Source organism: Octodon degus, unplaced genomic scaffold (genome assembly GCF_000260255.1).
Source record: "Octodon degus isolate 3935 unplaced genomic scaffold, OctDeg1.0 scaffold00012, whole genome shotgun sequence".
Lineage (NCBI taxonomy): Eukaryota > Metazoa > Chordata > Mammalia > Rodentia > Octodontidae > Octodon > Octodon degus.
This window is the reverse complement of record NW_004524588.1, coordinates 10388343-10415384: the sequence shown is the minus strand read 5'-3', so window position 1 is coordinate 10415384 and position 27042 is coordinate 10388343. Positions and strand designations below refer to the sequence as shown.

Here is a 27042-nt window from a genome sequence, read left to right as displayed (position 1 = left end):
CTTGCCAGGGAAGCACTTATTCCACTGAGCCATCTCCCCGGCCCCTTGGAGACTTATTTTTTGAAAAGTTAGAATTAATTTCCTCTGTTATTTCCCTCTAAAGAAATTCAAATGAAGCGAAGTGTGATTGACTTTTCAGTGAAAGCTTTAGACATGAATATGTAAGCGCCTCCTCAGGTTTGGGGGCCCATTCACCAGCAGCTGCCTGTCAAACGCTGTGAAAGCCCGGACTCCAGAACAAGGGCTTAGGGCTCTGAGCACCCAACAGCGCCTGCTGCTCACAGAGCAGCGTTAAGGCTTTGTTCACAGGCGCGGGATCTACCATTTGACTCAATATTACAATATTTTCTATCAGGACTTTAATAAAAATCTTTTATACAGTGTTTTAAAAAATGAAGCATACTGCAATGAATCTGATCATTATATATGTACCTAAAATGTACCAATAAAATCTGACTGGAAACTGTGAAAAAAAGTGTACCATGAATTACAATTATGATTCTTTTTACTACAAAAAGTATGGTGATTTCTTATGATGAGACTTAATAATGGAGATGATATTTTTCAAAGATCTCAAATGGCCCCTATTTCAAGGACTATCTAACAATACCCACAGAAACTAGTATAACTGTGAACCTCAAGATGAAGAAGCCCAGAAAAGACGTTAGTTCAAAATAACCCAAGACCAGTCTCTAATGTCGCTGATGTGCATTTAAAAGAGAAAGTCACAGAAAGGTAGGTACTAATCATGTTCATCAAGTGACCCAAAATTAACATTTTTATGTAACAAAACCAAAAATTTAGTTTCCAGGTACTTGTTGAATATAGTACTGTACCTTCTACACTTAAAAAAGTATCATTTTACTTAAGAAAAATTGATTCTTTGTTGAAGTGTGCATTTTACTGACAGATTCTGGCCCTAGTATGAACTGCTGAATTATTATGGTGGTCATCTAATATGGCTGAGGCCCTTAAAACAACAGCTTACCTTCCCAGAGACCACCTCCCCCCTTCTTCTCCAACTCAGCCCAGGGTGCAACTTCTGGTCACCTTTCCCATCACCTCAGGGAAGGCCCCAATCAACCCCTCAGGTATATCTGAACATCCCCTCAAGCCCCACTCCTGGGAAAAGGCCATAAAAGCCTCAGCCTCCCTCTGTTCCAATCCAGAGAATTCCTTACTTTCCCAGATTCTCTCTGTGTCCTCCAAGATAATAAAGCCCCTCCCCTTTTCCCTTCTGCCTGTTTCTCTGCTGGAACACATCCGAAAACCTATCATTTACCAAGTATTTCCAGTCTCTCATCTTCTTTTCTAGATCTATTTCCTTTTTCTTATCTACCTAATCAAATTTTATTTATTTTCTACTGGTAATACTATACAAATTTAGTAATTGTTGTTATCCTATTTCTTTCTTTTTTTCCCCTGTATTTAGGACTGGGTCTACAGGGTCTCACTACACAGATTGAACCTGAAGCGATCTCCTGTTTTTAGCCTCGCAAGTGCTGGGATTACAGGTTCATATCACCACGCCCAGTCTCAGTCACTCCAGGGGCGGGGCCGGCTCAGCACTCTGGGTTTCTGCTGAGCTCTGCCTAAGCAGGCGCTGTAGTCTGCTGAGCTATCAGGCTGCCTCTGTTATCTTATTTCAACATTTAAGTAATTTAATTTGATTTGATTTATTCAATCATATATTAATCAACTCATGTATGATTCTGGTCAATGTAGTAGGTGAAAAATAACATCTCATTTTAAAAAAAATGTAGAATTCCCTGATTGCTAGTAAATTTGGGCCTTTATTCACATTTTAAAAAAATGCTTAACAAAACTGTATATATTTAGTATACAATGGGCTGTTTTGAAATATGTACTTAGTGCTAAATCAAGTTAATTAACATACATTCCCTCATACACTTTACTGTGTGCTGAGGTACTGCAAAGTATTTCTTGGCAATTTTTAAGTATATAGTACATTTTATGACTACTATAGTCATCACGCTGTAGAGAAATCCCTTCTGTTGATTTCTGAAATAGCAACTATTTCTTAGGATTCTTCCTTGGAAATTAGGAAAGGTAGGATGAGGCTGAAGGTGAAAACAGGTGAGCAACACCAGCTGGGTGGGGACTCTGCAGCTGCAGGAGAGGGGACGACAGAGACAGAGAATAAGAACTTCAGAGGACCGTGGAGGACCAACCACAGGTGCAGCCAGCATGAGCAGGCCCAACAGCAGGAGCATTTCTGGGCTCTGGAAGGGCCCAGGTACCGCTGTCTCCATTCAATTCAAAAAATCTAAAACATCACTAAAGTCATTGTTTTCTATTACTCAGAAGAGTTACAATAACTGTCCACTGGATTTTATGCATACTAATTAATGTACTACTTAGTACTTTTAGAAATTTAAATTTTACTTTTTAAAAAAATTTTTAAAAACAGGGTCTCACTGTATAGTCCAAGCTGGCCTTGAACTTGTGGAAAGCCTCGTGTTTCTGCCTCCCAGGTACTGTGATTACAGGCCTGCATCACCACACCTGGCAAGGCCCCTGTATTCCCTGTCTTTGTAGCCTGTGGCTTTGGTATCTATGTGGTTTCTCAGCAGAAATTCTCTTCTCTCTCATTCCTTAATGTTCTCTAAGGTGTTTTCTTGGAATCTTTCTTCTGCTCATCCCCTGTACTACATAGTTCTACGTGCCCATTTCATAACCAGCTTTACTTAGTTTGATAAACTGTACTCAAGTTCAGGTCCCTCCCTGGAGACAGATGCACCCGGCCACTCCTTTCCTTCTCTGTACCCAGGCCTTCTCCACATAGAGATGGCACCACACTCACTAACTGCCCGGGAGAGAGGGAGGGGCCGCTCTTGGTTTTTCCCAATCACCAAGTCCTTTGCAATCAAGGACACGGAAACAATCATGAGTCCTGTTAATCCAACGATCATATCCCCTTTGTCTCCAGACTCACTCACTCAAGGAACTTCTGAACCATCTCCCTAGACTATGGAGCTATGGTAGAGTTTACTTTCTGCAGTGCTGAGAGTGCACTGGGCCTTGGATATACTAGGCAAACGCTCCACAGGTGAGCTCCAGCCCTAGACAAGGTGGTCTTTCTAAAACAACAGCCTGAACTACCCTTCTGGCTTCCTAGACTCAATCCTAACCCACTATTGCAGAAGTTACAACCGAGCTCTTCTGATTCCTTCTCTGTTCTCCTATGAGCTCTGGAGCTTCCTATGTTTAAGCCAAGATACGTAAGTTGTTTCATCTCAGCTGGTATTTCACTTCCTCCAGGAAGATTTCTTAGAACTTTGAATCATAAAGATTGTGTGGTTGTTCCCAAAAAAGTGTTCTACAGAACGCTGTTTTTCTTTCTTTGTATGTGTCATGCTACATACTACCTAATTTAATTGTCCCCTCTCCTGGACAGTTATCTTTGTGACAACCTGGGATGTATCTTTTCATTATTTTACTGGGCCTATGACTAAGCATGCATTAGGGACTCAATAAGTGTCTGTGGCACAAGTATATTTGTGACAGAATTCTTAGATGAATGAATTTAATACCTAGTGAATTCTGATTTAATGAAAACCACAGGACAAGACTGAGATCGAGGGCAACAGGCTTTCACTGTCTCTATTCATGTCTCTGCAGTCCATTGCTGCGGTCATGCTGCAGGGGCTGCTAATGGAGGACGGGCAGAATAGGGTGCTAGAGAGGTCAGAGACAAATGGTCACCAGCCATCCATAGTTCAGAATTCTGGGCAAAGGAGACTGTGGTGGGGGACAATATGGGTGAGGTAAGATAGGATCACTTCATTGTCCTCCAAAAACCTAACCTCACGTTTAAGCCCTTCTGTGTTCTGTCAATACAATCTGATAACCATGAACAAAACATAATGACCTGAAAATTACAAAATAAACCAGTACTTTTAACTGGTAGCTCAAAAACCAGTCCCTACCAACAGCATGTCAAAGAAATTCTGGGTCCTTATACCGAGATACTCACCCTCTAGTTTCTTCTTCGCGACTTCTTCCCTTCTGTGTTTTAATCCACTGTTCCAACTGCTGCATGGAATTCGTTCTCTGGATGACTCGGTCGGCCTCCGGGTATAGGGGCGCTGTGTTGGGGTGATTTGCCCCTCTCAGATCTGCCAGGCTGACATTAACTGTCTTGTGCTCTGCACTGTTCACATTGACTGGCCGGTAGTGAGCAATCTGAGTTGGGCACACTGACCCACCATCATACTCTGACGGCAGAGAATTCAACTTTACACTATTAATTTTTGTTAAAGGTCTATCTTGACCATCTTTCTGAAATCCGTATTTTTCAGCTTCTAATGCCTTTTTTTCTTCAAGTTTGCTTATCTCCTTGTTTTTTTGGTTGTTTTGGGCCTCTGGTTTAATTAGCACTCTATGGTTGGGAATGTTATTTGTTTCTTTATTTGGTACATTTTCAGATGTAATCTTGTCCACTCTGAAAACAGAATAAAATCACAGTAAACCCAATGAACTAACACACATGTTGTATCTGAGACTCAATCATGAAAAGAAGCAACTATGAAAATAAGCCCACAAACAAATTCACACAGAGGACAAATCTGCCCCAAATCCTCAAAGCTATGGCTTTAACATTTAAATATAACACAGAATACATACACAGAAAGAGGAAGAAAACATGAGCAAAGACTACTAGAGGATAAAAAGTGACGTGTGCCCCTGCCATGAGATTATTTGGAAATAAACCAAATGACATTTTTCTTTAACAGTTAAACCACAAAGTCCATGCTTCAAGGACTATTAGTCACTCACTTGACATAAAAAACCCGGCTCCCAGCCATGGGGCTTAGCACATCCTGAGAAAAACATCAGGACATTGCCGCTGGATGTGTCCAGAGACTGGGAGCACATGATCAGCTCTCTGCTTGCACGCAGGAGGAGCTAAGCTTGGGCTCAGACTTCCGGAGCCAGGCTAGCATTTGCTGTGCAGCTCTCTCTTATTAGATGTGGTTTCGGGCAAGGCACAGAAGCTTAGGAGCACCTCCACTTCCTCTTTGGTGAAGGTAAAGCTAGGCGGGCTGCGGTGAGAACCAGATGGGTAGGCAGAGGCTGGCACTGCCCTCGCTAGCACTACTGTTCCAACTCAGCAAGCAGCTGTGGAGGACAATCTGGCATCCTGGGTCTTTGTCCACCCCAACAAAGTGTTAATCAGCAGTATGTGTGTGAGCCCTCGACAGTTCACGACTCACCACTGCACCTGCTGTACTATGGGCTTTTGATGAGACTCAGTTTTGAGCCTGACAAGATCAAGCTGAGTGTTTGAACCTGCACGAAGCTGCTAAGCTCATGTGACAAGGGCAGCCGCTGAAAAACTGGCTGGCTGTCCCATCTCAATGCCACTCGTAGCAGTTCCTAAGTTTGGGATGGCCACCAAGTTTTGTGATGTGAGGAAAATATAAGCATTTACATTTAACTCTAAGGGAAGAAACAGAGATGTCTATAGATAGCTTAGAATGTGGTCACTGAAGAACAATGAAAGGTGATTATTTTCCTTGGAGTAGAGTTCTACACTATCTATATATTTCAGTTAGATACAAACCCTAGTTTCTAGGTCACAACATTAGACACTGTACAAGTCGACAAAGACAGGCTATGGAGCATCTTCCCCTCAAAACATAAAATTCATACAAAAGGTACAATAAAAGCACATTCATCCTTGCTCAATTCTGGGAGTAGGGTAAAGGCTGTTTAACACTGAATATTAAATATCTTTTCCTCCCCTTTAGTTGGTGGTACTGGGGATTGAACAAAAGGAGTCCTGAAACAAAAGCTGAGCCCCTTCTATTTATGAATACGTTTTTACGAGACAAGAGTCTCCCTGAGTTGTTCAGACCTCTCTCACACTTGCAATTCTCCTGCCTTTCCAGTGATTAGATTACAGGTGTGCACCCCTGTATCTGACCAAAAAATTTAAGCCTTTTTTTTTTTTTGCCCAGTCCATGTAGTTATTACTGTAAATTGGAAGTACAGTGCTTTCTCCCTTTTATCTCCTAATAATTTGATATTGAAGAAATGCAATAGAATAAGACACATAGTAACTTTAAATAGAACAAAGCTGACCCAAAACTATGCTAAGATAACATAATGAAAACCTGTGATTTTTTTTTTTTTTTGTATTTAGTACAGGATCTATTTAGATCAGACTTGTAGTGATCCTCCTGTTTTCAACCTCCCAAGTGCTAAGATTACAGGTGCATGCCACCACGCCCAGGCTCCATGGCCATCTCAGCATGCCCTGGGGGTGGGACTGGCACAGCATGCTGGGGATCAAACCCTGGCTGCTGCGCTCTCCTAAGCTGGCACTTTAGTCCGCTGAGCTATCTGGCCAGCCCTTTGTGATTTATTTTTAAGAAGTGACATTTAAATTAATATAGAAAATATCCTAAAAATTAGTGCAGTCATTATAGAAAATGGTCTGGAAGGTCCTCAAAAAACTAGAAATGAATGGCCAAAAGATCCAGCAATACCACTTTTGGGAATATACTCAAAGGAACTGAAACCAGTATGATGAAGAGACATCTGCACTTGAATGTGTACTGCTCACAACAGCCAAGGTACACAGTCCACCTATTAGCAGATGAATGAAAGAAAACACGGTGCATGAACACAATGGAGTATTATTCAGCCAAAACAAAGAGTGATGTTCTGCTATTTGTAGCAACATAAATGGAAATAATTACTGCATTAAGTGAAATATTCAGACAGAGAAAGACAAAACACCACATGGCCTTGCTTCTCTGTGGAAGCAAAAATGTTGATCACCAAGAAGTAGAGGCTGGCACAGTGGTTAGCACATGTGGGCAGGTGTGGAGGGTGAGGGAAGGACACGGACAGTGGACGGAGGTGCAAGGACATCAGGATTAACCGCCACCATGCTGCAGCACAAGGAGAACTATGGCTCCAACAGTTTGTGGACTGCTTCCAAATACTCTAGGATTCTGAATGTTTGTGACACAAAGAAATGATAAGCATGTGAGGGGAGAGCTCTACTGGGTCTGATCACTACATGTTGTACACATGAACTGAAATGTCACACCACCCCCAGAAATATGCATAATCGCCATATGCCAATTAGGATTGAACATACATTACTGGTAACACAATGAGTTCAATCACTGGCCCAGCACGTGTGAGGTCCTGGGCTGGATTCCCAATGTCAGGGAGGGCCAAGGGACGAAGGTGTGTACACACACAGAAATACATTGAGATAATGGGCCTGGAGACGAAAAGTTATTTGGGAGGCGAACACAAGAGGACTGTGCGTTATATTTTATAGGTAAAATGCTTTATGAATTTAGAATAAAATAACTATCTAAAACTGGATGTTTTAATCTCTTATGTGATAGGCTCTCATAAATATCTGACATTCTGGGCCCACAGCAAAGGGAGCCTGTAATTTTTTTAAAGCATACAAACAAAACTGTCTCATTTTAAAACAAATTACACAAATATAATTAGCTGAAAATTGTTAGGGACACAGAATCATCTAATTTGGAGGAGACTGCAAGAAGTGGAACCAAAAGATTGTCATCCTTACCCTCCCAAACTATGGATATTACAAGTTTTTAGAACAGTAAATTCAATGCAAAATAAGCTTAAATCGAGGAATGCATGACAAATAATAAAACCAAAAAGCTAAAATTTGCAAAAATTTTCAATTAATTCTTTTAGCTACACATTTCCTTCATGCTCATTTGACAATTTTTATATCCAGAAGTCCAAAACTACATTTTCCCCTTGTTGGCTCTCCCCCTAGGACATGCACATGCGTGCAGCACATACATTAGGACTGGACAGGTGCACGGCTGAGGCGAGTTTTCTTAGCCAGAGGTCTTCCACAGCCCTTTTTTCTTCTTTCCATGAGTTTCCCCAGCTTTAACTACTAGTGATTGGTTAATTTGATTTGGCATATATAAATACGGCACAAATGCACAGCATCACCTTGTGTTTTAGACAGTAAGGCAGGACTACTAAAATGCACAATAATCCAGACTGGGTGCTGGGCTTGATCTCTAGCACTGGAACACAAACACACACACACACACACACACACACACACACACACACACACACACACACTGCAAACACACAAGAGAGAGATCAAACTTATACACCAGCATCTTTCTCATGTAAGATGTGTACTTAATATCATAGACTAGAAACAAAATTTAGTTGCATTATAAATCTTTCTTCAAATTACAGGAACATACCCCGTACCAAATACATAAAAGAATTAAAAATAAAAACCCATTTATTCAATTTCTATTATGCAGTTTGAGAGACAGGTTTCCTCTGACTAGTTTTCATACAGCTGACAAATGTTAAAGTAATTCATGGCTTCAAAGCAGGGAAAATGAAGTTAATTCTTAGATCAATTTAACAGCACACGTTTGTCTGTATTACCAGTCAGGTCAGGGCTTAGAGGCATGTGCCACCTTGCCTGGTTACATGTCAGTGTTATCAAGGAATCTGAGTAACAGGGTTTTAGAGAAAGGTACAACTTACCGGGAAATAGCCATATTAAGATATATTCCAGTCAGGTGCTGTGGCACACACCTGTAATCCTAGCACTCGGGAGGCTAAGGCAGGAGGATCACCATGACTTTACAGCCAGCCTGGGCTACATAGTGAGTTCAAGGCCAGCTAAACTACATAGTGACATTCTGTCTCAAAACAAAACAAAACAAAACAAAAACAAAAACCAAAACCAAAACAACAATCTAAATGCTTGCTGACCTATTTTCTGGAATTGTTCATCATAAAACTATCAGAATTAATCAAAAAAATTGAAAACATGAAACTTCTCAAAATTTCTGACTAAATTTTTTAAATGTCAAAACAGTAATAAAAATAACTTCATGAAACTAATTTGTAAATCTAGTATCTTTCAAAAACACTGGCTTGAAGGATTAAAATTTCTGTAGCTTAAGATAACAATTAAAAATATACTCACCGGAAATTAAAGGTAATTCTGAAAGAAGAAAGAACATTCAGTTTGAATATTAGAATTCTAGATTCACCCAGTACATTGATAGGTGAAAATGAGTCAAGAGGAAAGGTGGAATAAAAATGTGGGTGAGATCTTACACTCATAAAAGGCACATTAATTTAATACAAAACATAAATCCTTGCTTTCTGGGGAAAATGGTTTCATATTATGGTTATTAAAATGGCATGTGTTGTGACAACGGTGTATTTGCAAGACATGAGACATGACGGAAGTGGAGATTGCTATCAGTTGCCTGCGAGGCTTTTACCTTTTCACAGGCTCTGTCTGTACGAGCGCCGCATCTAGCATCGCTTTCATCCACAACTCCATTTCCTTTCCTGTATCAGTGCAGAAATAATAGGTCCGCATGTTTGGATGGGCTGCCTGATTAAAAATGACACGATCATTTTACCACAAAGACATAGGATTCTGGAAAAGAAAAAGAAAAACAGGTAAGTGGTTTCTTACCTACTATCATGTTTTAAAGAAAGCAGGTTTATCCTTTATATAAAATACAGAATTGACTTAAAAATGTAGCTATTTATAAAAATGATAGTATATTCATTTCCTAACTTCTTTTTTAGTTATGTGTACTTTAAAAAAAGTGCTTGGAAACAAAAAGATGTTAGACACAAAGTGCTCAGTGCTATCTGTTCTACCTGCAATACCTCAAGCACTTTTCAGTTACTGTGATTCACTCTACAGTAATGTCCCAGCGCCACCAGCCACAACTTCAAGCGGAATGTGTGTTGATATTGCATTTTCCTCCTGTTAGCAACCTTAGTCCTCAAAAGGTGCTACTGTTAAAATACTCTGTAGTAACCTTACAGGCATCTATACACAAACATAAAAGGTTTAGAAATGATTCCAAAGTGGTATTTCCTAGTATTTTTAAATTCCACAGTTAAAATGAAATAGGTTGGGTTCAAGATAAAAAACGATTACATAAGTGACAAAAAGATTTTTCCTGAAGGTGATTCAATCTGTCTCTTTTCAGAGAAACACAAGAAAAAAAAGTAAAGGGAGTGCAAATGAAGAGACTGCTACCAGGGTAAACTCCCATCTTGAGCCTGGGCTGCCCATCTTGAGCCCTGGGCTGCCACAGCAGGATGAACAGCAGGAGCTGGAGTAGCACAGGAAAGGAAGCTGAGGTCAGGACCAAGGAAACAGTCTTGATTTCCCTGTATTTTGTTTATTTTTGAGACAGAATTTTACTATGGAGTCCGGTTGGCCTTAAACTTACTATGTAGCCAAGGCTGGCCTTGAACTCATGATGTGTGCCAGCATGCTGGGCCTTTGGTTTCCCTTTAAAAATGTGTGTGATAATTTCCATTAGTCATTCAAAGAACACTAAAGGTTATTTCAGCCTAGAGTGAGGTAAATGAAACAATATTAAGTAGATAGTTTGCTAAGTGAAAGAGGCAGAAATCTGGAACCACATAATTTATTCTAAGATCTATACTACTTGCTTCATGTACAATGTCAAATTAGCTTCTGGAAATCTTTTTTTGGATACAGATACATTCAATAAACAATCATCAAAATAACTGCATCACCAATAAATCTCTTTTGACTATGTTAAGAAATAACTATGGAAATGACATGAAAGAAATGATTAAAACCAACACAGCATCACTGGATGCTCCGAGTGGAGCTTTCCAAAGATGAATGAAGACTGCTGCCCTGTCTGTGATCAGTGGAAGAACAGTGGACGGGCATAGAAGGTTCAGTTTCAGTCATGACTCAGACACTAGCAAAGCCACCCACACTTGCCATCTGTTAAGTGTCAAGAAATATTTACTAGCCAGCATCCAGGCCAACTTTCAGCTCCATGCCTGTGTTCAGTAACTTCCATGAAGTTCCTACTCACCATTCTGACAAGCAGTCTCATCAGTACCAATAGACTGGGAAAGAAAGCAGCTCAGCCGTTTGGAGCAGGAACCACAGAGGAGAGAATTCGAAACAGCAATTACTACTCTTGTTACAGGTAAAAACAAATAAAAAATATAAACCCACATGTAAAAATAGTGTTAATATTATAGTTTCACATGTGCGCTTTAGAAGTCACCTGTATTAAATTTGTTAAAAATATTTAAGTGCTTTTCTAGCTGCACAACTTAGCAAGAGCCTGTCTCAAAATTAAAAAAAAAAAAAAAAAAAAAAAAAAAAAAAAAAAAATCAAAAATCAATACAGTTGTAAGGAAGTAGCTCAGTGTGAAGGCCGGGGTTCCATCTCCCCGTACCACAAGAACAAAGCAAATACAACAAAATAAAAACAATAAAAAACCCTCAAAGGAATAAAAAAGATGGGGGACTAAAAAGCCTAAGTGGCCCTGAGCTTATTTTAGCCATAAGCACAGGGAATGCTGCCAAAAATGGAGCATGACTTTTGAAAACCAAATTCACCAGTTTACCTGGAAGTGTGAGCCCCAAATCAGCAGTATCAGAGACAAATGGGTAAGGCCAGTCGTGCAAGGGGTCTCAAGTCTGCTCAGCTTTAACAATGGTGAACACCATGCTTTAATTTCTATATTTGTTGTAAAGTGTCTGAAGACCACCATGCACTTTTATGAAGGATATCTGGAATTACTGTGTAAGTTCCTCAATATATTTCTATTATGCTGAAGGAACAGTTAGCTTTTATAATATTGTTCCTATAAATCCCAAAAAAGGAAAGCATACAAAAACCTTGACAGAAAGTACAAGGATCGTGGGACTTCTACAGCTATAGTCACTAGTCATTAGCATTTTAATCCGCTTTATCTAGAACTATCTGAAAGCACAGATGGGCAGACATCTGACCCCTGAGTATTTTTAGCACGTCCTCTCTAAAGGGACATTCCTCTATAAAAATCAACACACTTTACATGGAACGGGACCACTGGCTGGGGATACAATGCCTGCCTGGCAAGCTCAAGGTCCTCAGTTCGACTTCCAGCACCCCTCCCACCCCTGTCAAAGAAGAAAGGGATCACTAACTGAAGTATCTTTGTAATAATCTATGGGTCAGTCTATCTTTTTTAATCATGCAAGTTTCAAACAGAATAAAACAGCAGGAGTATTTCTTTACCTTGAAAGCATATTTGCGATTAATGTGGTCTTCAGAGGTAAGTAGAGCTATCTGAAAACTAGGTAAGAGTATGCTTCCCAGAATTCCTTCTTCTTTCTCATCTAAGAGAGAATTTAGTATCTGATTAGAATTTTCTTATATTTCTGAATTTAGTTAAAATTATAGCACATTTTCAAGAAAAGAAATATGAATAAAATTATACCAAGACACACAAAAATGAAATCATTCAAAACTAATTGTAAAGTAAAAAATCATGAAAGCATATACATAGAAAAAATATTAGCTACGGAAGAACGAAATCAAATAGCATCTTATTCCATATTAGAAAAAAAAAGAGCAAGTGTATATGAAACTAGACTTGTTTATTCAAAGGACTGGGGGAAAATAAAAAGATCTATCCTCACTGAATGTTATACTGAGCAAACATACCTTTGAAAACTAAAAGTAAAATATTTTCCAGTTATACAAAATCAAAATATTCTAATACCTCCAGACATACCATATAGGAAATAACATAGAGCATTATCCAGAAGGCAAGAGAAGTTGCTGGATGGTCCTGAATAAAGGATAAAGAGCTCTCAAAATAGTCGTTATGCAGGACTATATTAAAATATAGTTATATTAGACGAATCCATTTAAAAGGTCACTGAAGATTTCCACAAAACAGTATCAATCTTATTTCAAGTTATATGCATATTTTTTTTTTTTTTTTTGTGTGTGTGTGTAAAAGACAAGGAAGAACTAATATAAAGTCAATGGAAAATGGAAATACACTTTTTAAAGTTTCTAATACTAGGAGAAAATGTCATACCATGTCTTATAAATAGATTGTAAGTCAAAGAAACAGCATAAATCATAAAACAAAAATTAAAATTAAACAATATTCAGAAAATTTATTAAATATTAATTCAAAATTAAATTAAATATTTCAAAACAATATTAAAAATTAAGATTAAATTGTAAGTCCAACTAAGAGGCCAGAATGTAGTGTATCATATGTATGGTGATCATTTCAGAGTACTCACATAGTATTTGATTAGGTTAATATATACAAAAATATCAACTAAGAAAAAGTTTTCTGATTAGAATTTTAAATGTTCTCATGAAGAAGAATAAGTTTTCTCAAAGTTTATTTGGATCAAACTAAATGGTTCTTATATATAACTGAACTGTATTTGTGGTTAGGTAGGTCATTTGAAGAATGTATTTAATTAATTAATTAATTAATTTATTTGGCACAGGGTCTTGCTACCCAGCTTGGACTCATAGTGAACCTCCTGCTTTCCGCCTCCCCAGGCCTGGGATCACACCTGGTTTCGGTGGCCATCATGGCAAGTGGTACCAAGGATGGAACCCGGGTCCTTGTGTTTGCTAGGCAGGCACTCAGACTGAACTATCTCCCCAGCCCTTTTTTTAAGACTTTAAATAAAAATAACAAATAGATATTTCTTTGCTTTCAGAAAGCTTCCTTCGTCTAACAAAATAAAAAAATTGGCACCATACATGAAAGACAATGCCACTTAGACAAAAAGAAATCCCACCTTCTTCGGTTTATGTGCTATATTATATGAAACTCTTACATGAGATTGGCTGAAAGTATAGTAGCATATATGTAAGTAATAGTGTAGACACTCTAACATGTATAACACTGCAAGTTCACTTTTACCACTGATTGTGATACATAATAAAGCTACTGATCCCCAAGGCTAGCACAGCAACTGTAAATAGAAAAACATTAACAGTAAAATGTTTTCTTTTGGGTGGTGAGAGCACAGCAGACTAAGCACCTGCTTAGTGCAGGGACAGGAGTTTCATCCCCGGCACCACATGCCACGCTGAGCCGGCCACCGAATTCCCAGGTATGGTGGTGCATGCCTATAACACCAGCACTGGGGAGGCTGTAAACAGGAGGATCACCATGAGCTCAAGTTGTGTAGTGAGACCCTGTACCAAATACATACAATGAAAAAACAAAAACAAAAACACCCCAATATCTTCTACTATATCCCTTAATAAAAACGATCTTTCAAAAGTTGCTCAGAATATGTAGTGGCAGTGTTGTAAGAGGATTTCCTTGGATAACTGTGACTTGTTTTCTGGCCCAACACTAACTAGCTATGAGATTTGGGGTCCAGTTCTCTCTCTGTCTCTGTCTGTCTGTCTCTCTCACAGGGTCTTGCTATACAGCTCAGACTCTAGTGATTCTCCTGTCTCAGCCTCTTCAGCACTGGAATTACAGGTGTGTGCCACCACGCCTGGTTTCGGTGGCCAGCTTGGTGTGGGCCAGCATGGCATGTGGTACCAGGTGTTGAACCCACATCCTTGTGCTTGCCAGGCAGGTGCTTAGACTGCTGAGCTATCTCCCCAGCCCAGTTGTTGATGTAATTTTAAAATAATCGCAGTATTTTGGGAGCTAAGGAGAGAACTGTGAGTTGGACAGTCTGGAACACAGTGGACCCTGTCTCAAACAAACAAAAAAAGAAATCGAAAATTTAAAACTGTGTATCATACTTTTCTAATAATCTAAACAGCAGAAGTGAGTTAAATATTTTTCTTGCTATATTTTTCTTTTGTATATTTCTCCCTAGTTGGAAACTAAGATTAATAAACCCACTAAAGGTAAAATACAAGTAGTTAATAATATGAAAGAACCTCATAGTCAGTGTGGCTTCTGAGGCCTCTTTATTTTTTTCAAATATAATTATGTTTTCCTATTATGAGCTGGGCATGGTGGCACTAGCTTATAATCCCAGCACTTGGGAGGCTGAGGCAGGAGGACCATTGAGTTCATGGCCAGCCTGGGCTGCATAGTAAGTAAAAGATCAGCCTGAACTACATAGGAAAACCGTGTCTCTATAAACCAACCAACCAACCAACCAACCAAACAAACAAACAAACAAAACCTCCAAAAAGCTTTTCTGCTATAATGAAGAAACAATCAGGAACAACAGCAAAATACAAGAAATCATGTTTTCATTTGTTATAAATTTAATTCTAGCACTCAGAAGGCTAGGGCAGGAGGATCACAAACATGGGACCAGACTAGGTTATGCAGCAGGCTGAAGGTTAGCCTGAGCTGTACACAGTGAGGATCCTGTCTCAAAACAAAACAAAACAAACAAAAAACCCAAAAAATTTGTATGTAAAAATAAGAAAGAGTAAACATTTTCGGGCCAGTGAGATAGCTCAGTGGACTAAGTGCCTGCTTAGGCAAATGCAGGGACCAGGGTCCGATCCCAGATACCACATGTGGCACTGGCCCTGCCCCTGGGTATGTAGAGCTAGGGACCAAGACTGGGTGTGGTGGTGCATGCCTGTAATTCCAGTGCTGTGGAGGCTGAGACAGGAGGGTCAGTACAAGTCTGAGCTGTGTAGTGAGACCCTGTACCAAACAGATAAAAAAAAGAGTAAACATTTTCTTGTGCTCATTTTAAACTATGTCTATAAACGTACTGACAAAGAAGGAAGAACAAATTACAAGCTGAGGGATAGTGCCTGGGCAACAAGTTCTAACTCTCTGAAATACTGGAAAGCTTTTAGGGAAAATTATAGAGTAAATTTGGCATCTGACTAAAAATAATACCACAATTGATGCCTGACCAATATCTGTATGACAAAATAAAATTTTATAGGTTTGGTTAATTCTGACTCAGCAGTACTTCTAAGCCACAGTTTGCTGGAGAGTAAAATGACAGAAATAATTCCAGCTTTTCCAAACTGTAAAGGTTAGTGTGTATGTTACTTCATAGATAACTAGAATTTTGTCATACATCTTTAGTATAACTGAAAATTAAATTTTACTATGTATCACAAACACATGATAAAAATAAAACCTAATAAATATTAAACTTTAAAATTATTAATTGGTTCTAAACCCCTTGGTATTTCTTGTGGTTCATATTTCTAAAGGTCATAAATTATTATGAGCTGACAATCTAATTCGTGTGTGTGTGTCTTTTTAGGCTGGGCTTGAACTCATGGCAAGCCTCCCACATCAGCCTCCTGAGGGCTGGAATTACAGGCGTGTGCCATTATGCCCAGTCGACAATCTAATTCTTCAGTGACAGTTTCCAAACAGATTTTAAGGCTTGCGAAAAGAGCTGGTTCAGATTTGGTTCCAGGCACTAGCTCCACAGCAGAAGTCACTGAAGCGCTGCCTAGGTTACATTTTGGAGGCAGGTAGCTCCTTGTGTTCACTGAGAGATTCCTGCCACATACAGAGGCTTTTGTGTGCAATGGCGGTAATCAGATGAGCCAGTGGCAAGTGCTCACAGTCCCTGCTGTTAGGGAGGCAGGCAGGGGCAAGACATACTTGAGTCCAGGAGCAGGATGCCAGGTATGATACGTCAGTGAGACTCCATCTCTTTAGAACTTCTACCATCCATACCGGAGGATGAAGACTACGCTTTTGTGCCTCAGGGGATACCCACATCCCCTTCCTGCTAGGGTTAACAGCACCATATGTATTTCTCATGCGCCTTTCTCCACATTTCAGGGAGAAGGTTATCACTGGTTTTACAAGAAGAATGTTTAAAATAAATGTCGATTTGTCACTTCTGTTTTATTCCTCATTTTCCGGGAACAAAGCTGTACTGAGCGGAGTCGCAGCTGCATCTGACCACGCTGGGCAGAAGCACGCCAAGCTGAGGCTGCGGTCTGCTGGCCGCTGCACTCAGAGACCACAACAGACAATGCATTCTTCATGCAGAAGGAGGCAGAGTGCAGGGACTAAACACTCTGATTTCTCTTATTTCCTGTCTCAATAACTTGTAATCATAGATCAAAGAAGAATCAGAGGTCTTGGCATTATTTGCTAATAATGAAACAGCAGAAATGGTAATTTTTTTCTTTAAAACAGTATACAATACCACTTAGCACAGGCTATGATTATAAAATAACACACTGGGAGAGTTTAGAGTACACTCACCTCTATAATAAAAGAGGCAAAGGTCAGAAAGCACGAACCAGCGTTTCTTCCACAGCCTCATGCCAGTACTGTCCTGCATTAACATTAAAGATGTTCTTCACTTCAGACAATTAAAACCCACTTCCATCGAAAGCAAGCTTTTAAAACAAAATGTCTTTAGTATGTGAATAGCATAAGCTAACTAAAGGTCAATCCAAATTTTAGGGTACACAGTTTCAGTTAAGAAGAAGTCAATTCTGGTGTTCTATTTCAAACTACAGTGACCATGAATAATGATAACCTATGGTATATTTCCAAAAAGCTAGAGAAAAGGGCTCTGAGTGTTTGTACCACAGAGAAAGGATAAATACAGTATTTGCAGAGACAGATATGCTTTTCATTTTGAACATTACACTATGTTTATATGTATGGAAACATTACATGGTACCCCATAAAAATATAAGTAAATTTTAAGTGTTGATTTAAAGAAAATTTACACAACACACACACACACACAAACACACACGTACATGGAGATATTCCCCAAGAGGACTGATCTCTTAAGGGTAATAATGTCACGGAAAGGAGTCTGCTGAAGCAGCTTCACTGGGTTTCATATTTGTAAGCAATCTAAAATTCACTCTCCTAAACACACGGGTATGCCAGGGTGGCAATGCTGGCACCAGCAGTAGTGTGTGCATTCTGGGAAGCCGGGTTTAATGAATATGTTAATCTTCTATAGGAAGCAAAATATATGAACTGAAATTATTCCAAAGGCACAGTGATGTAAAATGAGTATGAATAAAGAAACCCTAATACAAATTCGTTTCGTAAACAATTTTTTCTTATAGCTACAGTTCAGGTGAGTTTTGCTCATGCTGCAGAAAACACTGCCTATGTGGCAGCTAGTTCTGAGTGATTTAGTTCATAAAAATAGGAAGCTCAAGCAAAATTATAATTTTAACACAAATTACTTTCCTCCATGCAATAAAGCAAAACTGCAAGAGAAAATTAAACAGACACTCCAAAATGCAAAATTGAGGCCAGGTTGGATGAGCACTGATTAATATTTCTTAATTTATTTCTAGTTGTGACAATCATCTAATGTAGTTTTGGAACAAATGAAATTAACGTGGGTTAAAAAAAAAATCCCTGGATGTAAAATATCTGTCCTTAAAATTACAGCTTCCAGAAGGAAGGGACCAAATCAAAGCAAAACAGAAATGAAATGGTATATGGTGTTTTCAGTTTCTAAATCATATTATCTGTGAGTTATATTTACATATTTTTATATTTAGTCATTATTTAGGGAGTTTTCTTGGAGACAAGGTCTCGACATGCAGCCCAAGCTGGCCATGAACCTGTGGTAATCCTGCGGCCTCAGTCTCTCAGGTGCTGAACTGCAGGCCTGCACCACCACTCCTGACCTTACATATACAGGTTATATATGTAACATACATGGGTTATAAAACAAACCTTTATGTTAGACAAACATTTGGTAACACTTGTAATACTATATTAGCCAAGAGACCAAGAACATAACAATCCCAGCACTTGGGAGGATAAGACAGCTCAAGACCAGTTAGAAAATCAACACAGAGATTCTTCTCTTACAAATTAAACTTGCAAAGGGCTGGGGAGATGGCTCAGTAGCATAAGCACTTCCCTGGCAAGTGCAAGGGCCTGAGTTCAATCCCTGGTTCTGCCACAAAAAAGAAAAACCCCAAAAAACAGTGACCTATACAAATTAAACTTGCAGAAATCTTTTAGCTTGGATAAATTAAAAGACAGATAATTAAAATATAACAATAATTTTTAAAATAAAGACAATTTGCTATCCAAATTATATATCTAACGAACTTGATGAGACTGGTAAAATTAATTCACACTAGTTGAGGAGCCTCTGGATTTTAAGATGGTCCTCTTCTAATGCATTAGTTAGCTGCCACTCAACATTGGGGTAAAACAAATCTGTAATAAATATTCCACAGCAAATTACTGAATTTTAATGAACAAAAATAACTGGGTCAGCTGAAAGCAGTCAACAGCATTTTAACAGAATAGGCTAGCAACATCAATGGATTTATTTTTTGCTGGCACATAGTACTTGCACATTTCTTTCTTTTTTTAAATGTATTTGGTACATGGTCTTACTATGCAGCTCAGACTCATAGTGATCCTCCTGTCTCAGCCTCCCTAGCACTGGGCTTACAGGTCTGTGCCACCACACCTGGACTTGGTGACCAGCTCAGCATGCCTGGGGGTGGGGCTGGTACAGATGTGGTACCAGGAATCAAACCCTGGTTCCTGCACTTGCCAGGCAGGTGTTTAGACCACTGAGCTATCTAGCTGGCCCTTGTACTCTCGTACATGTCTATGGGATACAGTGTGACACTTTAGCACATGTATAGAATGTGTTCATGACCAGACCAGGGTACCTGGTTTATCTATTGCTTCAGATATATATCATTCAATAAACTAATGTCTTACTTGCTTTGTATTATGGGTATATATATGTACAGTAAGAGAGAATAAAGCCAAACTTGGGCCCTGGATGTTAAAACATCTCTCATTTCTATAGCAGTTGCTTATCTGATATCCAACTGTAAGTAGGAAACTAAACAACAAGATAAAAGCAATAAAAAGGATGCCAAAGTCCAAGGGGGTAATGCACATGTATGTTCATAATTCCAGAACTAATGACAAGCTTCCCAAAGACCTCAGTTATCAAGCTTCACAGATAGTACATATCAATCCCAACTATCAAGATGTCTCACAGCACACTGTATTTGGGTAAATAGTTAAAGGAGAAAAGAAAAAGGAGGCATAAAAATCTCAAATTATTGTAAGATTTCTACTGAGATGTTAGCACAGTATGTCTAACATGGAGCATGTATTTAATATTAAATCCAAAATACATATAACAAACACAGCTAGACAATCTCGGGTCTGTGTAACATCCAGTCTCTTTACTGTCTTTACTAATTTCTTGACACCCTTCAGAAGTAATAAAAGTCAAAGAACATGGGTGATGACTCAACAGTTCCTTCTCTATTTTGTGTAAGTTTATGTAATTGTCTTAGCAACATTCAGCACAAAAGATTCCTTTTGATCCTACAATTTGCTTCAAATCAAATGAGAGGGGGGAAAAATACCTGTTTATAAAGCCAACCTCGTCTGACCACAGGTGCATTAGGATTCCTTTTAATTGAATTTGACCTCTTTCCAAAATTATGCACTTTTTTTGAAGACCGGGAAGTCTAAACAGAACAGAGAGTGACAGAACATGAAGCATTCATTTTTTTCTTTCTTTCTTTCTTTCTTTTCTTTCTTTCTTTTTTTTTTTTTTTGCAGAACCAGGGATTGAACTCAGGCCCTTGTGCTTGTCAGGGAAGCACTTATTCCACTGAGCCACCTCCCCAGCCCCAAAGCATTCATTTCTACAGAACTGACTGGAGTCTTTATTTTTATAACTTATCTTTTTTCAGATTTTCATAAGACTTGTAGGAAAAATTATTATGAGCCACTTTTGCAGGCTGAGTTGTTACAAGCGTAAGAATTTTACACAAAGAATTCTCCCCCAGCATATTACAAAGATCATGGGTTTTACGACTCTTTAAAATCTGGATACACAAATTTTAAAAGACATAATAGGTAGCAGCATTTTGTTTTATCTGTTATATAAAATGAATGCTTAATAAAAACTGATAAATTAAAAACTAAATAGTAGAACTCTGCTTATATTTGCATTTAACAGTGTTTTAATTAAAGGAAGTTAACAGCATCAAGTCAAGGAGAGCTACTCAGGTATTAAATATAAACAAACATCACATCAAGTCAAAACAAGACTGCAAGAGTCTACTTAATGTCATACAGTGCTATGTTCTCTGTAGACAACTCAACTTGAATGTCGGACAGATGCCATTTGCTCTTGAAGGTACACACAAGGATATTACTACATAGCATGAAGATTTATTTTGGCAGGAATGGTAGTGATAATAAACATAAATACAATAAGCTGGATTTGAATTTCTGTATAAAATAATAAGTAAGTTATAACAAAATTATTTCTTACTTTTCAACTCATCTCAAATCTTTGAAGAGTTAGAATATTTCAGCCGACTTTTCTTGGTCAAGTTTTGGTTAGTACATAATAGAACTGAAGGCTCAGTATCAATAACATTTTTCTAAAATTATTTTTAAACAGATAATGCTTAAGTAGAGGATAAAACTCAATGGTATGAAAAGATAAACAAGAACCAGTCTGCTTCTCAGGCGTAGGCTCCAGCATCCAGGAACCTCGCATGTGTGAAGCAGCCACCATCACTGTGCGCATGCACGCTGCTGTTCTCACAGACGACAGCTTACTTTTCTAAGGTGACTGTATACAAACACTTTTCTGTGGGCCAGGGAGGCAATACGTGCTTCCCTGATAAATACCTTTCTGTTCCACTATTTATTAGAGCTCGTGATATTAAGAGGATGCTTACTTGCCTACACTACTGTCAACATGTGTGGTCATAAAACTTCTGGACCCCTGTAAAGCTTGTAGGTATAAATAGCGTCTTTGCTGGTTATAACTGCTGTTTTTCTTATTATGAATGAGACTGAGAATCTTTTCCATATATTTAAAGAGTAAAATCCATTTCCTTTCCTGAGAATTAATTTTACATAATTTGCCTATTTTAAAACTAGGTCACAAGCCTTTTTCTTATTCATTTAGAGCAGCTCTTTAACTTTAAAGGAATGATTATTATATTAATTGAGGATATTCTGCATGAATAACTATTAGATGCTCAATTTTTCATTATTTCGTATTATTACTTCTAGGTTTTATCTCATATTTTGTTATTTATTTATTTTATTTTTTGTATTTTTAGGGAAGGGTCTACAGTGTGTTCAGGGTCTCACTACTAGAGCTGCCTTGTAGTGATCTGCCTGTTTACAGCCTCCCAAGAGCTAGGATTACAGGCGTGCACCACCACACCCAGTCTCAATTGCCATCTCAGTGTAACCCAGGGCCAGGGCCGGCAAGGCAGGTCCCGGGGATTGAACCCCAGGTCCCTGCGCCTGCTTGCAGGTACTTTAATCTGCTGAGCTATTTGGCCAGCCCTTTTATCTCATATTTTGAAAGTCCAGCTGCATTGGGCAGATGCTGCTGTTTCTCTCTTTCCCTTTTTTTTTTTTTTTTTTTTTGAGGCAGAGTCTTGCCATACAGGGTCTAACCAGCCTTGAAGTAACTATGTAGCCCAGGCTGGCCTCTAACTTGCAGTGGTCCTCCTGCCTCAGTCATGCAAATGCTGGGGTTACGGTGTGCACCACCACACCCAGCGTTTCTTTTTCTTATATTTACTTTCAGTCATTAACTGTTTTTTCTAGCTTCCTATAGTATTGTTTTTAACAACTGATTAAACTGTTAAATCAATTAATATTGATTTCAATGACTGATCCATCTGGAAAATTTTGGATAAAAATTAGAAGCACAGGTTCAATTTTCTAAACAATGAGTTAGTGGCCTTCAATTCATTTATCATATTATTTCTCTAAATCTTAATAAAATATATATTAAGCATTTTGTACTTTTTCAAACTTCTGACTATCTTATGTTACTAATATATTTATGCTATTTGAAAATTTGTTTACTTGGAATATTGTACAAAATTTTATTTTAAACATCTCAACTATAAATGCTATTACGGTTGTCCATAATCCATTTCCTTCCAATAAACATGATGCATTATTAAAATTGTCTTACTATTATAAAATGCTTCCTACATCTAGACTTTTATATCATCAGGAAATCTGATTTCTAGGCTACTACATTTATTTTCCCTTTAAAACAAGCTTGTCCAATAAAATGTCCATGCTTTCATGCAAATAACCATAGTTGTAAAATTATTCAAAATCTTAACTTGGTATTTCTAAAAATGTCACTAAATTATAATCTTATTACTTTAAATTTTAAGTAACTAGATCTTCCATTAATTATATCTAACATAATTAAATCCATGTCATAATTAAAAAATGTGATGATGATTCTAGAATCCCAATTACAAGTCTATTATGAGCACTAACAACAGATACTGGCTACCACTTATCACTAGCTAACAGTAAGCAAGATAACGTACCCGACCCACGGGGCTCATCGGGTGCACTGCATAATCGGAAGTCATGTTATGGTTAGAAGCTTCATTTATCATACTTAAAGGTCGTTCCTTCTTTTCTTCAGATGTCATTGTTGCAACAGCCCTAAAAATATAACAGATGAAATACAAGGATTTGGTATATTTAAACTTTTTCTTAGTAACACTCCCTACAGTTAACTATGCAAGTGTTCTTTTTTTCTTTCCAAAGAATTAAGTGTGAGTTACTATAAAATAGTATTTACAATTACTTTAAACATTTAGAACATTTCAGTCATATTTATTTAAACAGCACTGCTATAGATATTCTACTTGGTTGTCCAACTGGAAAATTAAAAATAAAAGGGGTTGGGGTGTAGCTCAGTGGTAGTAGGGTCAGCGTGCACAAGGCCCTATGTTTAATCCTCAACATCAAAAAAGAATTACAAGACCAACTATTTTAATATTAAAAATAACAGAAATATCAAGTTAACATTTATGAATAGTTTTGTAGTTTATACAACATTTTCAACCTTTAATCCCAGCTACTTGTGAGGCTGAGGCAGGAGGTTTGCAGGATCAGAGAGACCCTCCATTTCTCAAGATAAAATCCAGAAAGGGCTAGCTAGCTATGTAGTTTGGTGGTACAGTGTTCCTGAGTTCAACCTTGACTACTGCAAAAACAAAAATATCTTCAGACTTCCACTAGATGATTATAGAAATCCTGGGAAATGGTAATTACAATCACCCCAAAGTTAAGGATAAGAAAAGCAAGTTCAAATTAATTTAGTAATGTGTCCAAGTTTACAGTTTCTCTAACTTGTAATCTGGGTTTGAGAGCCTATGCCCTTTGTTTCAACTCTCACAAAAATTAGCTTCTGAAATTACATTCCTCATGAAAATAAATTTTTTCATGGGCTCTTTTATTTATTAAATATATTTAGTACAGAGTTTATAGGGTCTCACTACACAGATCAGACTTGCTAGTGATCCTGTTTTCTGCTGCCCAAGCATTGGGATTACAGGCGCACGCCACCATGCCTTGTCTCGGTTGTCGCCGTCTCAGAACGCCCCCAGAGGCGGGGTCGGTAAGGCACACCTGGGATCCGACCCTGGGCCCCTGCATCTGCCGAAGTAGGTGCTTTACTCCATTGAGCTCTCTGGCCAGCCCCCAAAACAAATTTTTTCAAGTCTCAATTCTGTGATTTTACTTACTGTTCATTTACTACAAAAATACAGTTGTCCTGCGATGGCTGTCCTGTGACTGGGTGTTTGCAGGTTACTTTCCTTTCATTATGACTGAAAGAATAAAAGAAAAACAGAACATGTACTTTAAAAAAAAAAAATCACAAATGTTTTTTTTATTTAATACTTTGAAAGCAAAACACACGTTTCTTTATTGTGATGTTGAAGTTATGGAATAAAGGAGACGAAATTCAAGCCAGTAACCTGTTGAGATCCCTAGAACACCTTTCCCTCTCTCTCACGTAGGTGTGGATTCGAGGGAGCAGCACTTTACAATCCCACTAAACTCACTCCCACGTTCTCTGAGCTCACTTCTTTCTGCTTGCTTTTTATTTTTATAAATAAAGCTGTGTTGACTTGGTTCACGATAACTGTATTTTACATTTCATAGGTGGGCCATGAAAAATAAGTTTGAGTTTCTCCCTACCTCTATTATTTTATGGCCCCATCTGGGTGCACTAAAGACCCAACAGCAAGTTCATATATGGAAAAATATATCCAATAGTACTAGGTACATTAAAAATAGAAGGCAGCCTGGGAAAGCAATGAATCATATCATTTCTGGTTACAAAAGCATCTGTGTATGAATAAATGTAGAAGCATGAAGAAAAAGAATAATCTTTGTTATGTTCATTGAAACAAATGCTCACTAAAATACACTTCCTATGCTGCTAAAATAATTGTCATGCTTACTTCAAATTAAAGGATGACTACTTTTGGAGATTTAACACCTTTGTCTAGGAAATACTACTCTTTACGTTGAGTGATAACATTAGATTTCTTACTGTTTTCTTGAAATAAGAAGACTAAGTGAAAATATTAAATGCCCTAAATAATGTGTAATATGTTGGTAAATTATATACATTATTATTTATAAATTAATAATTATTCTATTAGGCCACATTTCATAAAATAACCTGCTGAAAGGAGCTATGAGGTTGGACATGGTGGTGCACACCTGCAATCACTGCACTCAGGAGGCTGAGGCAGGACTGTTGTGAGTTTGAGACCAACCTGGGCTACTACAGGAGCTCAAGGCCAGCACAAACTGCACAGCAACATTATCTCACAAGACCAAACACCACCACCACAACAAAGACCAAGGATCAGTGTGCCTTTTGTTATGGAGAGAGGGATCAAGACATAATATTGAGTCACTACTTAGGTAATAACAGAAGACCCTTTGGGCTCTGTATCATGTAAAGTCAGCAATCACACCCATGTGATGCAAGTCCTTAAACACTTCGGTTTTTCCATGTACTAACTTCCTTTTAACTGGTACTGAACTCTAATCCATTAAGTAAAATTAAAGCCATATAAAAGGTACAGATAGTTTTAAAAATTACATATTGAGTATTGAAACAGAATGATTAATGGGATACATTATATTTCTATAACTCTTTAATTGGCTGAACACACAGGACTACTGAAAATCACACACCTCTTGTGCTTTTGTCTGTTTAAAGAGAGATTTAATAGGTAGCAAAATTTGCTGAGTTAGGATATCTATGGCACTGTTTTCAGTACATAAAAAGTATGCAAACCATTTTCTTACACACTGATTTAAAAAAGCACAACAATGGTAAGGCTTCAAGCACACGATATGAGGTTATGTAATAAACAGGAACTTGGTAACAGTTCCACAGCAGAGCCTCCAGAGCTAAGGAGCCAAGTGGAAAATACTTAAGTAAAGTGATGCCTACACACGGAATGTGCATTTCTGTTAGTGTTATAAACACCAGGATGGGAGCGGTCCCCCCGGCAGGGATTAGACTCCTTCACAATGAAGACTGGAGGCCAGTAGGTTTTTCCAAGCCCTGCCAGACAAAATAGGAAAATACAAATTCTTTGTATAAAAATCAATATTGCAAAGAGAAAACCAAAAGCCCTCATTCAGTGCACTATTTCCCTATGCTGCCCTCTTTCCTGAGAAGAACAGCGACGCTGACGTGAGTGCTCTGGTGCTGCATCCTAGCGCTGTGTCTCTGCACTGGCCACAGGAACTACAGGAAGGTGCTGCTCTGATCCGTGCCCCAGGCAGGTGGGGCAGGGACACACTGAAAGGGGGATGAGCCAGGTGTGGTGGTGCACGCCTGTCAGCCCCACATTCTCAGAGGCTCAGGCAGGATGACTGCAAGTTCCACCCCAGCCTGAGCAACTTAGCAACTTAGAGAGACTCTGTCTCAAAATAAAAAATAAAATGGGTGAGGAGGAGGAGAAACAGAAGGAGGAGGAGGGAGAGGAGGAGGAGGAAAGGGGGAGCAGCAGCAGCAGCAGCCCTGGTTCAATCTCAGTGTAAAACAAAACACCTAAACAGTCTTTTCCTCAAAAGTAAACAATACTTCAAAGAAACTGACAATTTTAGTGTCCAAGCCTGGTTATTTATTTGTTACAAGGTCTCAGTTATAATTTACACTGGCCTTGAAGTCATTAGGTAGCTCAGGCTGGCTACTGTGGCGATCCTGCTTCAACCTCCCCTGTTGGGATTACAAGCACGTGCCACCACGCCTGACCCACCCAAGCACTTTTTAAATTGCAATGTCTTACAGTAAAAGCAATGCATTTAAAAATCTTTAGGGGCTGGAGAGATGGCTCAGTGGTCTAAAGCACCTACTTAGAACAAGCTTAGCAAAAGCATCAGGGACCGCGGTTCAATCCCCCA

At 38.5% G+C, this 27042-nt stretch overlaps 1 protein-coding gene across 8 annotated transcripts in view; it reads right to left on the bottom strand.

Annotated features, from left to right (window-relative positions):
* Plekha5 (pleckstrin homology domain containing A5) overlaps positions 1–27042 on the bottom strand; it is a 253614-nt gene that overhangs the window by 68309 nt on the left and 158263 nt on the right. For 5 of the 8 annotated variants that reach the window (XM_023709532.1, XM_023709527.1, XM_023709526.1 and 2 more), the window contains 8 exons: positions 24351–24434; positions 23142–23262; positions 20169–20273; positions 17035–17107; positions 12108–12208; positions 9306–9421; positions 9002–9019; positions 3998–4465 (listed from right to left, as the gene is read on the bottom strand). In XM_023709532.1, the coding sequence (XP_023565300.1) occupies positions 3998–4465; positions 9002–9019; positions 9306–9421; positions 12108–12208; positions 17035–17107; positions 20169–20273; positions 23142–23262; positions 24351–24434 (1086 nt within the window). The remainder of the gene's footprint in view (positions 1–3997; positions 4466–9001; positions 9020–9305; positions 9422–12107; positions 12209–17034; positions 17108–20168; positions 20274–23141; positions 23263–24350; positions 24435–27042) is intronic. The other 3 variants (XM_023709528.1, XM_023709533.1, XM_023709530.1) reach the window with 1 other exon arrangement.